Source organism: Chelonia mydas, chromosome 19 (assembly GCF_015237465.2).
Source record: "Chelonia mydas isolate rCheMyd1 chromosome 19, rCheMyd1.pri.v2, whole genome shotgun sequence".
Taxonomy (NCBI): domain Eukaryota; kingdom Metazoa; phylum Chordata; order Testudines; family Cheloniidae; genus Chelonia; species Chelonia mydas.
Genome location: NC_051259.2, coordinates 8277525 through 8290736, shown reverse-complemented (window position 1 = coordinate 8290736; position 13212 = coordinate 8277525). Strand labels below are relative to the sequence as shown.

Below are 13212 nucleotides of genomic sequence, written 5' to 3'. Positions count from 1 at the left end.
GGATGCAGGTCACAAAATGAGCGAACCAGAAGGAGACACTGAGCAGAGAACCTCAGACAGCACCCACTGCACTGAGACCAAGTCCAAAGAGTCAGTGGATGCTGCCCAGAGCAAATGTGCTTGGTTGCATGCATGGACATGGGACCAGAAAAAAGTCCCACAGAGGCAGAGAACCCTCCTGCTCACCCAGCTTCCTCCTCCCAGACTGAGAGACGGCCGGCGTTGGTCCCCACCAGGAGGAGGTTAACAGCTCTGGAGACAAGCCCCATTTAACCCCAGAATGGGTATAGCAGGTGCGAGCTCACACGCCTCACTCATGACTTGAAGGAACCGCCTCTAGGTGCCCATTCAACAGGCCCAAGACCATCTCATTGCCCTTGGACCCCCGGCCATCAGACAGGAACGACTGACCTTGGAACCGACACCCGAGGGGGGACAAGCGATGCGGCGTGCAGAGAATGAGCCACCCAGCCTCCCCGGACCTCCTCATGAAGGAACCATCTGTCTTTTGTTATCCCCCGCTGTCTGTTGGCTCTAGTGCGTGCCCTACACCTGCCCTGCTCGAATAGGCTTGCACAAGCAACAATTGTCGAATATTGCATTGCATTAGGAAGGACAGGGCTGTGGTAAGTAACATAACAAATCCCTGTTTCACACTCTCTTCACCCGCGTTACATTATTTCACATTCCAATGGGAGCGACGCATTAGCCCAGTTCTCAGCTCTCAGACAGTGCTCAACTTTTTCAAAGCGTTCCCAGCCAGGACTAATAAATCCTCCCAACACCTCGCTCAGGCAGGTATCATCGCTGGGACAGTGAGACTCAGAGAGAGGTTAGGTCTATCTGTCCATCTAAGCACTTAATCTCCGTCCATCTCTGCAGGATCTGAGCAAATTGCTCCAGGCTACACAGTGCGTCAGCGGCAGAGAGCCCAGGTTCTCCTGTCTCCCTGTCCTGGGCACACACTGTTTTCTGGCTCTGATGCTAGTTTGGGTAGATCTCATCCTAGTACACTGTTTACCGACTCACTCTGGGCCTGATCCAGAGCTCACTGGCGTCAGTGGAAAGACTCCTATTGACTTTAGTGGGCTTTGGATCAGGCCCCTTGTACCCTCCCGGTCACTAGTCCTTATACTAACCATTGTTATTGGAGTCCAGGCATTTCCCTTTCCTTCTGAACTGCTTGCGCTCATCGTCTCGCATTTTCCTCTCTGCTCCCTGTGGGGAAGGTGAGGCAAAAATTAGCACCAGGTATAGTGTTAACAGTACTCTGCTTTACAGCAAACATCCCTGGGAAACTGAGGCCCAGAGGGGCTAAGTGACTTACCCAAGGCCAAAGGACAAGACTGTCTCAGAGCTGGGATCAGCACTGAGGTGTCCGAACTCCCAGGTCTGGGCTTGGATCACATCTTACCTTTACCTTTTAATATGCTAAGAAGATTGGGCTAAATTCCCTGCTGGTGCAACTCCACTGCCTTCAGCGGAAATTGCGCATCAGCAGAGAATCTGGCCCATTGTTGCTGTTTTTACTGGACATTTGCCTCTTAAATGGGGATCAAAAAAAGGCCGCTAACCCTGTCAGTCTCCATAACAGCAGCACTGGCACAGAAACAATGTTCTGTTTGTGAGGGCACAGCAAGGTTTGAAAAGGTCCAGTCAACGAGCCTTTTAAGAACATAAGAACAGTCATACTGGGTCAGATCAAAAGTCTATCTAGCCCAGTTTCCTGTCCTCTGACAGTGGCCAAAGCCAGGTGCCCCAGAGGCAATGAACGGAACAGGGAATCGTCAAGTGATCCATCCCGTCGCCCATTCCCAGCTTCCGGCAAACAGAGGCTAGGGACACCATCCCTGCCCATCCTGGCTAATAGCCATTGATGGACGTACTCTCACTGAACTTATCTGGTTCTTTTTTGAACCCTGTTATAGTCTTGGCCTTCACAACATCCTCTGGCAAAGAGTTCCACAGATTGACTGTGCACTGTGTGAAGAAATACTTCCTTTTGTTTGTTTTAAACCTGCTGCCTATTCATTTCATTTGGTGACCCCTAGTTCTTGTGTTATAAGAAGGAGTAAATAACACTTCCTTATTTACTTTCTCTACCCCAGTCATGATTTTATAGACCTCAATCATATCCCCCTTAGTCGTCTCTTTTCCAATCTTATTAATCTCTCCTGATATCGGAAGCTGTTCCATGCCCCTAATAATTTTTGTTGTCCTTTTCTTTTAATAATAAAACCACCTTGTTCTTACATTGCACTTTTCATCAGTAGATCTCAAAGCAGTTTACAAAGGGAGAGAAGTATTTTATAGATGGGGAAACTGAGGTACAGATAGGGGAAGTGACTTGCCCAACATCACCCAGAAGGCCAGTAGCGGAGCAGGAATAGAACCCAGGTTTCCTGAGCCCTAGTCCTGTACGTGCTTCATCCACTAGGCCACAATGCCCCCCGCTGAGTTAAATATGACACACCATCTACCCATCACCATGGGGTCTGAGCACCTGACTTTGCACTTGATCCGCCTCAGAGTGGAAGACTCTGTGGTGACTGGAAAACTAGTGGAATTTTAAGAGCGTAAAATGTGACCAATTGAAAGGGGAGGGAATTATTAGTCAAATTACGTACATCTTTTTTTAATTAATACACAGTTAACTTCATTGACTAATTAACACTTAGGATAATGGAAGCCCTTGTTAAAAAAATTCCACTTCCCAAGGGGCAGGAACTCACAGTAAACAGCCTGAACACCTCCCAGAGGTCTTTCAGGAGAATAAGACCAGGCCCTCCTGATATTTCTAAAGTTAAGAAAAAACCACCCCCTTTTAAAATGGAAAATGTGGGCTAAACATCAGGAAAACCAAACCCTGAGAGCTACAAGACTGCAAATCAGCCTCCAAAGGGAGTGGGGAAAGTCTCAACTCTTGAGTCTTTGATAGGACTAGAGAATAAGTTACAGGGCAGAATCCTACTTTGGCCAGGGATGGATTAGATCCTCCAACAGCTCTGTCCATCTCTAACTTCTGCAAGCTCAGTGATCCAGACACACTGGCTAAATCAGTCTCTTCTCACCGAGATGGCTGAACCTGTCTATTCAGGGTTCTCATCCTTGCCAACTCATTCAGTGGCTCCAAGTCTTTTGTGCTAGTTTGGAGTGAGTATAAAATTCTCTGGAAGCAGTTCTCCCAAGGGAGGGAGAAGCCGTCTACCTTATCGCAGAAGATCTTGATCTGGCAGACAGCTCGGTGCACCAGCCGGCTTGTCCCAGGGCCGCAGTCGTAGGTGTCAATCTGGAGGTTTAAAGGGACGCCCTTCACTCCTTTCTGGGAGGAGAAGTCTGTACTCAGACAATTCACCCCAATAAAAACCTGCAGATAAGAAGGGAGAATGGCACAGCTTGAATGCTAACCTGCAATCCCGGGATTTTAAATGACAGAGGGAAGGACGTCATCAGAGGACAATTGACTCTTCGGTTTCTTCAGAGATTCATCCCTCCAGCCTTCCCAACTTTCATCCAGCAAGTACCCAACCACTCCTCACCAGCTTAGATCTAGCAGATTCTCTGCTGCCCTGCACTGCCTGCATGCAGTCATTTACACCAGCCAGGAGTGGGCTTAACACTATTATTCTGATTCAGTCGTGCTGCATGCCCTCTCTGCACTGGTGTAAATGGCTGCCCCAGATGCAGGGCGATGGAGAATCTGACCTTAGGGCTGCACTCACTACATTCCCCATCACGACCACATGCTGCCTCTCACCTCTGTGCTATAATAAAGAGATCTCCCCTCCCCACATCTTCCCATCTGCTCTTCACAGCCTACTCCCCGCAGATGGTACCATCCATCCAGAGGGACACTTTGGTTTGGACAAGTTGGATGTTCTAATGATGTTGCAACCTGTTCCTCACAACCCTGCCAAAGGCCTCCCTGAGCGCTATTAAGGCGACAGGAACGCTCCAGTCACCTTCAGCGGGCCTTGGGTCAGGCTTCACGTTTGCCTGCGAATGTTCTCACTGAGATTTCCGTTGGGTGGCGACGCTGCCCGTTGGACTCGGGCACGCCCCTTTGTTACACACAGACAGGAGACAGTTGCAGAGACGGAGGCAAGCTAGATCACCGCACGACTGGGCTCCCTTTGGAAATTAGTCCTTGGCAGGGGGGCTGGAAGAATTAGTATAGTGGGGGGGTGCTGAGAGCCATGGAACCAAACTCTAAGCCTTGGATATGATGGAAACCACTTCAAGCCACGGGGTGCGGCAGCACCAGGAGGCTTCTGCAACTCTTGTATTGGGAGCCATAGTGCTGTTGCAAAATTCCAACAGGACCCTCAGACCCCCTATTTCCAGCACCTACAGTCCTTGTTAGTTAAATAAATAACTCATCCTGAAACCTGTCTCAGGCATCACTGTCTGAATAGAGCTATCTGCGGTGGGAAATGTGAAGAGAACGCTGGGCACTCACACAGCCTTAGTTCCAATTCCAAACTACAAACTCATCTGTGCAACCCGGATATTTTCCCTGGAGTTTTTGGAGACAAATACTAGGACCAGTTCCCTCAGATGGTGTAAATCAGCACAACTTAATGGGGCCTGTGCGGAGGATCTGACCCTGAAGTCAGGCCTAGCCAATACTTCTAGACCGAAAAGAAGCCACTTATCTGTTGCATTAAGCGTAGCGGCAAGAAGAAGAATTATGAATGACAACTCGTGTAAGAAGTACTACAGACAGCCCTATATAGCTGGCCTCTCTTGGCAGCTCCCAGACTTTTCAGCTCTCTGAAGTCTCACGCTGAAGTAGCCCCAGGCCAGCGTGCGGACCAAAGTTTCTGGTAACAGCTAAATTGTGTTTGGCTGCGGTGCCCCCAAGGGCTTGCTGCATACCTGGCATATTTCCATTCTTGACAACCGGGCCTTGGAGGCATTTGTTAACCTCTTGGGGTTGTAAAAGACAACGGTCGCCTTTGGGCGGAAAGCAGGGCTCTGTGGAGACCCCAGAGCAAACCAAAGGTTCCCCAAGCTACTCATTTAAGAGATCCAGGTTTCTTTTCCTTTCTGGCCTGTTTTCTCTGGGCTTGTTTGTTTGTTGACGCTCCTTTCACCTTCTGACTGAAGCTGGTAACACAAAGTACTAATGGGGACCTGGTCTGAGCAGACACACGGGAGACCAGAACTTTCCCTGCTGTGTTAAGCTCCGATGTCGGTAAGAAAATCTCATAGATTTTAACACCAAAAGGAATCATTGGGACCATCTAGCTGATCTCCTGCACAGGGAATGCCGTTTGGCTATTACTGCATCAATCTGGAGGAGGGTTCTTGTTCCTTAAGCTTTTGGGGAGGGGTTGTTTTCTGGGTTTTTTTTTTAAACATGCTTTGCCTATATGCCTGGCCCTGACCTCTGATGAAAAAGGCTTTCTTCGGACTTAAAAACCCATCAGCACTAGAAAAACAGATCCAGGCCTGTCTGAGCTGTAAGCGTAATGTTTATTAGCTAGTGGTGATGCTTAAGCATACAGAAAAGCAGGGGGCTCTCCCCCACTACCCTGGTAAATAAACAGGGTCAGTGACGAGAAATAGATTTTTGGATTCGAAACCCCATTTCTCGTTCAGCTGAGGGGAAAAAGATGTGCTCAGCTCAGAGACAGGTGTACTGTAACTGCCTCAGAACAAGCCCTCTCCTTTCCCCTCCGTGATTGGATCATACCTTTGCTTCTTCGTTAGCGTTCCACACGAAGGACAAAGCGTTGTATGCCATCTCGTCAATGTGCTGCACTGTGTTGAAGTTTTCTTTACAGTCGGCTGAAACGCATTTAACGCATGATTTACCCTTTGACTGCCAAACTAGTCACTTCAGTGGCCGCCATGACGTTTTTAGTCAGGCATGCGGTTCTACACATGCATGCAAAATGGCGTCTTCTGTGTGGCGTGACCTCGCTCGTACAGTGCATGGGAGGTCCCGCCGTGTGGAGGATGCCCTTGTGTTCTACAAAAGGGCACCTTCAGTGCACGTGTTCAGGGGGCCGGGCAGAATCGTCCCATGGGCACAGCCAGTCCTGGGGTATACAATCGTGCCATGGGCACAGCCGGTCCTGAGTTGCGTACACAAACACACCACTGCATCACAAGTGCTTTGCATTTCTAAAATAGCTGTCAGAGCATCACTTCAGCCTCCCCACACACGAGATAGGTGTTTCGTTCTTTATACAGTTGGATCAACTCAGGTGCACAGAGGTTAAGGAACAGGCCACAGAAGAGCCAATGGTGCTGAGTGGTTGAACCTGTTATTTACACCTGTGAAAAGTGACTGTAGATCTCTGCTAGATCAGAGCAGCAGCTTTTTACAGGTGCAAATGACTACAAGAATCTGAGCTCGTGGCAGGACTCGGACTAATTCCTAGGGCCAGATTCTTTGACTCACTCTGCTTCCTTTGTGCTGCCTGGGGTGCAAAGGGAGTGGAGACTGGCCATAACTGCCTTGCTGCAGAAACCGCCAGCTTGGGAAAGACTCCAGCAGGCACAGAACAAGTTCATGAACCTCCCCACCACACCTTCCCATAGCTCCCAGTGCAGGTGATGTGTTGGAGGTGGAAAGGATGGCGTTGGGGTGGGAGGGAGTAGCGGTTGGAGTGCACTGTGCTCTGACTATTCCCAGCCAGGGAATGGTCCCTTAGGAACTTTTGTCAGCTGGCATAATTTAGAGCAGCCACCCCGGCTGTTCTAACCTGCACTGCGGTCAGTTCTAGAGCAGAGTATCAAGGAGCCATAACCTGGTGCTCAACAGCCCCCACCTCGCTCTGCTGCATTCAGTGGAAACAAAGTGCAACAGAGAATCTGGCCACTAGCCTCCTGCTCAAACCACTAGGCTATGTTTTAGGTACTTTACTGGATGGACAAAACACTTGTATATGAGTTATCAGGTCAAGTTCAATGCACTATAAGAATAACCATGTGCTGGCAAGGGAGAAGGTCTTTGCCATCTTGGACTTGTACGATTTAACAGGAAAAGGGTAAGTTTTTCAAAAGTGCCTAAGTAATGTGGGAGCCTAAGTCTCACTGACTTGGCTCCTATGTCCATTTGGAAAATGGAATTTAGGCTCCTAAAGTCATTTTGGTGCTTTTGAAATTTCAACCTAAACCTTTAAAAAAGTACCCAGAAGGAAAGGCATTGATGCCCACAGGTCATTCTGCACCTTCCTAACGGAGCTGGGAAGGAAAAGGTTTTCCCGGCCTGTGAAAATTTCACAGATTTCAAAAAATCTTCCCATCCCAAAGTAGAGCAAAAAGGCAAAATCTTGAAATTGAAAAACTGGGGAAAAAATTGGTTTGGGTTAATCAAAAAATTTTTACAGAAAAACTGGAATTTTCCATTTAGAATGATGTCAAAATGACCCACTGACAATTTTGAAATTTTTCTTTTTTTCCAAAAAAATTTCCAAGTCGATAAATTCATCAAAACCTTTCCCATGAAAACTTTTGGTTTCGCCAAATTGGCATTTTTTAACTAAAAACATTTGGTCAAAAAAATCCCTGCTCAGCTCTGTTTCCAAATTCTGTAGCTGACGTTGCCTTATTGTGCATTCAAAATGGGCATGGAACTTATTCTAAAAATAACCGAGAGCACCCACACATTCAACCATCACCCCTGGGAAAGCCCCACTGCGTACCAACGTCAATGACTCTCTGCTTGGCAGTCGGCTGTCGCGAATGCCAGTGCTTCCAGAACTTTAGCTGCTCCGTTGGATTCTTTTCATTGTCAAAAACGACCATCACAGTGCTCTGAAAAACAAGCAGAACAGCCCCACATTAATATGTTAGTCATACTTAGCTCTGGGATAGCCCTTTTCAGCCATCGGCCTAATGCACTTGGCAAACAAAGGATAGTATGATTCTCCCCATTTTACTGCTGGGAAAATTGAGGCCAGAGCAGGGAAAGGACTTGGCCAAGGTCAAAACTGGGAATCAGGCTGTAGAGTCCTATCGGTGATGTGCTGCTGCATGCACGGGGCTGGGACAGCCAAAGGGGTAAGATATTTACAGGGCATTTAATTGCTACTTGTGCTCTGCACTTAACTAGACCGTTTCCTCGGAGAACCTCCCAGCACTTCATACACCTTCCTTGGTGCACCATCCCATCACCGCTGGAGGGAGAGGACCCAACTTCTAGCCAGGGAGACCAGAATTGCCATCCAGCTTCTACCCACACAGAACATCGGGCTGTGCTATGGACGTGGAGGTCGGCTTATTCGTAAAGGACCAAATTCATCCCTGTGCCAGGGGAGGCAGTTTATACTTCCCCTTTCTGGGGCTGCAAGGAGACATCTTGGCACAGGTTAGAACACCCTCATGGCTGCTCTAACTTGCTGTAATGGCCAGGATGGGCCATTGTGGGAGAGCAGGATTTCCGGGGTGCAGGTCTGCTTTGGCTATGGTCTCTCTCCCCTCCACCCTGCCCTGGAACGCCTCCTTTCCCCAGGGCTCTGCTGGCTTTGTGCCAGGTATAGGGGTCCCCTGCTTTGGGTGATATTCCTCTTAGGAAGGGGTGCTAACCCTGTACTGCACACCCTTTGCTTCAAACTAGCTGATATAACGGGGCCACACATCATCGATGACCTGAACCCACCTTAACAAACAGAGCACTTTCAAGGCAGCCTTTTGCTTCCTGTGTTTTGTGGGAATGTCTCTTGGGCATCTCCCACCCAAATGATAAAGTTAGCGGAAAAGTCTATGGTTTTCAGGTGCCGGGTAAGACGGAGTCTGTTGACATGCCCTGAGCCTCTCTGGCCCATTCATCACTTTTAGCCAACATGAGCCACAAAGCACATTTTCCCTCCATGATCTATCCCAGGGTAGCACTGTTGCTTGACGTCCATTTATAGCGTCTGTCAGCAAAACAGCCAGCGTGTCTCTTACCTTCACTTTATTTGAGGACAAGTGTAAACATTTGCCGTCTCCAGCTGTCCTCAGGGTGATGGGGTAGAACTGTCCTTTGTTGAGGTAGGCCATGGGCGAGTCCCCAGATTTGATGTGAATGGCTTTGGGGGAGCCCAGGGTATATTCAAAGTCACTCCTAAGGAACAAAGAAAGAATGAGGAATTGCCAGCCAGTACCCCTGCAGCCTGAACATTACCGAGAGGGACACCTTAGCCAGCTCAAGAGCTGCAAGGTTCCATTGTTACAGGGTGGAAACACACAAGCAATTGTCTCTTTTCCACTCCCCCCATCTATTTTACCCCGTATCTAGGGCCCTACCAAATTCACAGCCACGAAAAACAAGGCACGGACCGTGAAATCTGGTCTCCCCCCATGAAAAAAAAAAAGCCTTTTGTGTGCTTTTACCCTATACTATACAGATTTCATGGGGGTGACGAGCGTTTCTCAAATTGGGGATCCTGATCCAAAAGGGAGTTGTAGGAGGGTCATAAGGTTATGTTAGGGGGTAGTGGTCTTGCAACCCTTACTTCTGCGCTGCCTTCAGAGCTGGGCGGCTGGAGAGCAGTGGCTGTTGGCTGGGCACCCAGCTCTGAAGTGCAGAAGTAAGGGTGATAATACCATACCCTGCCATCCTTACTTCTGCGCTGCTGCGGGTGGTGGCTCTGCCTTCAGAGCGGGGATCTCCAGCTGCCCAGCTCTGAAGGCAGCGTCGTCGCCAGCAGCAGTGCAGAAGTAAGGGTAGCGGAACCGCAACCCCTCCTGCAATAACCTTGCGACCCTCCCACACACACACACTCCAATTACACCACTGTGAAATTTCAGATTTAAATAGCTGGAATCATGAAATTTATGATTTTTAAAACCCTATGACCATGAAATTGACCAAAATGGACTGTGAATTTGGTAGGGCCCTACCCATATCATAATGCCTCACAATCTTTAATGTATTTCGCCTCACAGTTCCCACATGAGGAAGAATTTGAGCAGGGACTTGAAGTCAGGTCTCTCAAGGGCTGAGCTAGTGCCCTAACCACTGCACCCCGCTTCCTCTCTACCCTCACTTTGTGCTGACAGGGTAGGAATCCCCATATGTTATTGTAGCTGGTACTTTGCTACGGGGTGGTTACAAAGCTATTGCAGGACAGAGAGTGGTTTGACGCCTCGCCAGCACAAACAATGATAGAGACAGGAGCAAGACTTCCAAAATGCCTGAAGTCGGGCTCCACCGGTATCCATGTGGGATGACGAGCAGCAGCCCGATTGTCAGAGGTGCTGCCCACTTGTGTCTCCTGGGCTACTGAGTGGGAGCTGCAAGAGCTCTGAACCTGGGGCCAGAATTCAAGTCTGTTGCCTCCTGCAGTGAACGTGTCCAAGGCCTCTGCTGCCACCTGGCACTTCGTTCACACAAGCCCTGAGCCTGGACGACATCTGAACGTGACCAAAACTCACATTTGAGGGGCTCAGGCTTTTCTTTTACCCTCAGCTTCATCCCCTCTGCTAGCAACACTGAAACCCATTCCAAAGGCAGCACCTATGGTTGACAAAGGGTTTTACCAGCCAGTGGCAGCTGGATGCTCCATTTATACAAATAAATAAAATGTCGGGGTGTCCAGCAAACAGAAAGCCTCTCGCCTATTAAGGTGAGCTGTTGTCTGTGAGAAAGAGCAACCTGTCAACAACTGAATCATAGTGACTCCGGAGGTGAATGAAAACCGGGAGGCAGGATCATGTTATCTAGTGACAGATTTCATACCGTCCACAGCACAGGAAAGATCTGTTTGTGGGGGAGGGCAGGAAATGGAAGAGGAAACAGCCCTGAGGGGTGTTAAACTTCCGTGTGCCTTAAAAACTCAAGGTGACGGCAGTGAATAAGTCCTCTGCTGGCTGAAAGCAAGGACCCAAAATGCTAGCTCAGGAAGGATGTGTAGATTTTACCCTGCATGGCTTGTGATCTGTGCTTGCTCTATCATTTGCCCAAAGAACTGGGCCTGTTTCCAGGCAGCTTCTGAAGCTGACAAGCAGCAAGTGAAGCTACTGGCGCAGAAAGTGCCCGGATGCCAGGGCCAGGATGTGGAATCGGCGGCCGCAAGCATGACTAGCGTGAACGCCGCTGTGCAGTGTCAGGGAGGCATGTCTGCAGAGGGGGCAGTGGATTCAGAGAGCAGCTTCTCCGCTCACTTACAGCCGGGTGACTGTAACAGCCCCCTCCAGGGACTGAACCAGGAACCTCTCTTGAGCTAAAGGGCTACAGGCTGCAGCACATGCATAAAGGGGGACCTTTAACCCACACTCACCAGTGACTTACACGACCCTCTTGACGTCAATGGCTTACGCCTGATTTACACTCGTGTGAGCGAGAGGAGAAGCCCTCTGCAACCCTGAATGTATGTGGTCTCAACCCAAGAACCCAACAGGGACTATGTGCAGTGTGTAAACGCCCCTTGGTTGGCTGCAATTTCAGGGGAAGGTCCTTAGCAGGGTGACCAGGGTTCAAGCTGGATTGGGATTGGCTGAGCTGTGTGGGGAAGCCTGCTCAGCATCCTCGGCCTCCGTGCTCCCTAGGGACAGGGGACAGACTTCTAAAGGCCCATCAACTGCTTTATCCAAAGCAAAGTCAACAGTGTGGATCCCTGAGTCTTGCCAGGCTGAGCGGGAAAGCTCACGAATAGAGAAGGTTCTCTCGCGTTTGCTGACATGTCAGGTTTCCAGGCGGAGACAGTGATAGGGAAAAAGCACTTCCCCATGAAGGCTGGTTTGGATCTAAGGTTTTGGTCTAGGTCCTTTCTCTACAAGCAATATCTCAAACCCTAACCATGGCTAAGAGCCCTTCGCTTCCATATGCACTGAAAGTCACCCCTCTTTTGGAACAAAATAGTCACATGACAGCACGCTCATCCTCAGTACACTAGGGACGTTATTCCAGACTGGCTCACCCTTGTGGAAATATTAATTCTGTAACTCTGCCAAGGTGAGTGCCTGCCTGGATCGGCAGCTGGGCAAATGAAGCGAGGGGAAGTGACCGCTGCCAGGTGAACTGGAAACCAGGGGGCAGGCCAGACTAACGAACTGTCGATTACCTCTTAGCACCATCGACAGGGTAACCCTCGGAGCATGGCTGGTCCGGCTGGGATTTGAGGATATCACCGAAGAGCAGTGACTGTAGGGAAAATGAAACCAGGATAAATGAAAGTGGAATCTTTTCCCACTTGCCCCCCTGCTGCACCAGTGATTAATAACAGCAGCTACCAACATTACAAGCAGCCAATCCTGGAGTCCGAAATCATCTCCCAAAGTCAATGCAAAGACTATTCATTCAATAGGAGTTGATGAGGTCTCTAATGCAGAGCTCCCATTGACTCCAGGAGGTAAGAACTGCATGACCAGGCCCAGAATTAGAGACACTGCACTGAAGTCCACCTCTCAGGTGGGGACATTTTCCAATTGAGGCAAACCCAGATGGCTCTAACGAGCCCACAGTTAATGCTTTTCCCAGAGAGCAGGGCATGACTATTCATGGTATGTCAGCCACAGAGAGTGAGACTCTTCCGAATTTTCTGGACAAATCCTGAGCCATAGCGAGTCATAGGCTACTGACAACAGTCAGGGCCCACTTCAGCAGAGATGCAAATGGTGGTGTATGAAACATGAGGGGAAATTGCTAAGGAGATGGGTGTGAGCGCTTACGCAATGCAGTGTTCTCTGATCAGGCCTTCCGTGCACAATGAGTAACGTACACACCCCGGGGCGGAAGGGTGTAGCAGGGCAAACAGGCAAGTGGAAGGTTAAGAAGCCCCTTCACCCATTCTTCTTATCTCACCTGCCTGGATGTTGCTCCACATCCCTCAGTGTGTCAATCACACTTGTTTCACACACCCCTCGCACGCCAATGCTGTGCAAATCTCCCTCCCAGATATACCAGGCGTGTCACTTACTCCACTGTTTAAGTCACTGCTACATTTGACCCAAAGACTCGATGGGATCTGTACCCACTTACACCAGGTCTGAATTTGGCCCTTGGTCCAAACTGGAACCGCATCCCACCTGACTGCATGGGATTTGTTCCATGTGGATGCGTATTGCAGCAGGAGGTGCTGTCTCACTCATTGGCAGCTGCCTAGATGATGATGATAAGCTTTTCAACAGCAGATCTCAAAGGGCTTTACAAAGGAGGACAGTATCCCCATTTTACAGATGGGGAAACTGAGGCACAGATAGGTGAAGGTCACCCTAGAGGTGCTGGAACTAGGGGTGCTGGGGGTGCAGCAGCACCCCCTGGCTTGAAGTGGT

At 49.3% G+C, this 13212-nt stretch overlaps 1 protein-coding gene across 7 annotated transcripts in view; it reads right to left on the bottom strand.

Moving 5' to 3' along the window:
- GRHL3 (grainyhead like transcription factor 3) overlaps positions 1-13212 on the bottom strand; it is an 82983-nt gene that overhangs the window by 13031 nt on the left and 56740 nt on the right. For all 7 annotated transcript variants that reach the window (XM_043532320.1, XM_043532319.1, XM_043532322.1 and 4 more), the window contains 6 exons: positions 12003-12082; positions 8905-9061; positions 7659-7770; positions 5699-5793; positions 3209-3367; positions 1140-1218 (listed from right to left, as the gene is read on the bottom strand). In XM_043532320.1, the coding sequence (XP_043388255.1) occupies positions 1140-1218; positions 3209-3367; positions 5699-5793; positions 7659-7770; positions 8905-9061; positions 12003-12082 (682 nt within the window). The remainder of the gene's footprint in view (positions 1-1139; positions 1219-3208; positions 3368-5698; positions 5794-7658; positions 7771-8904; positions 9062-12002; positions 12083-13212) is intronic.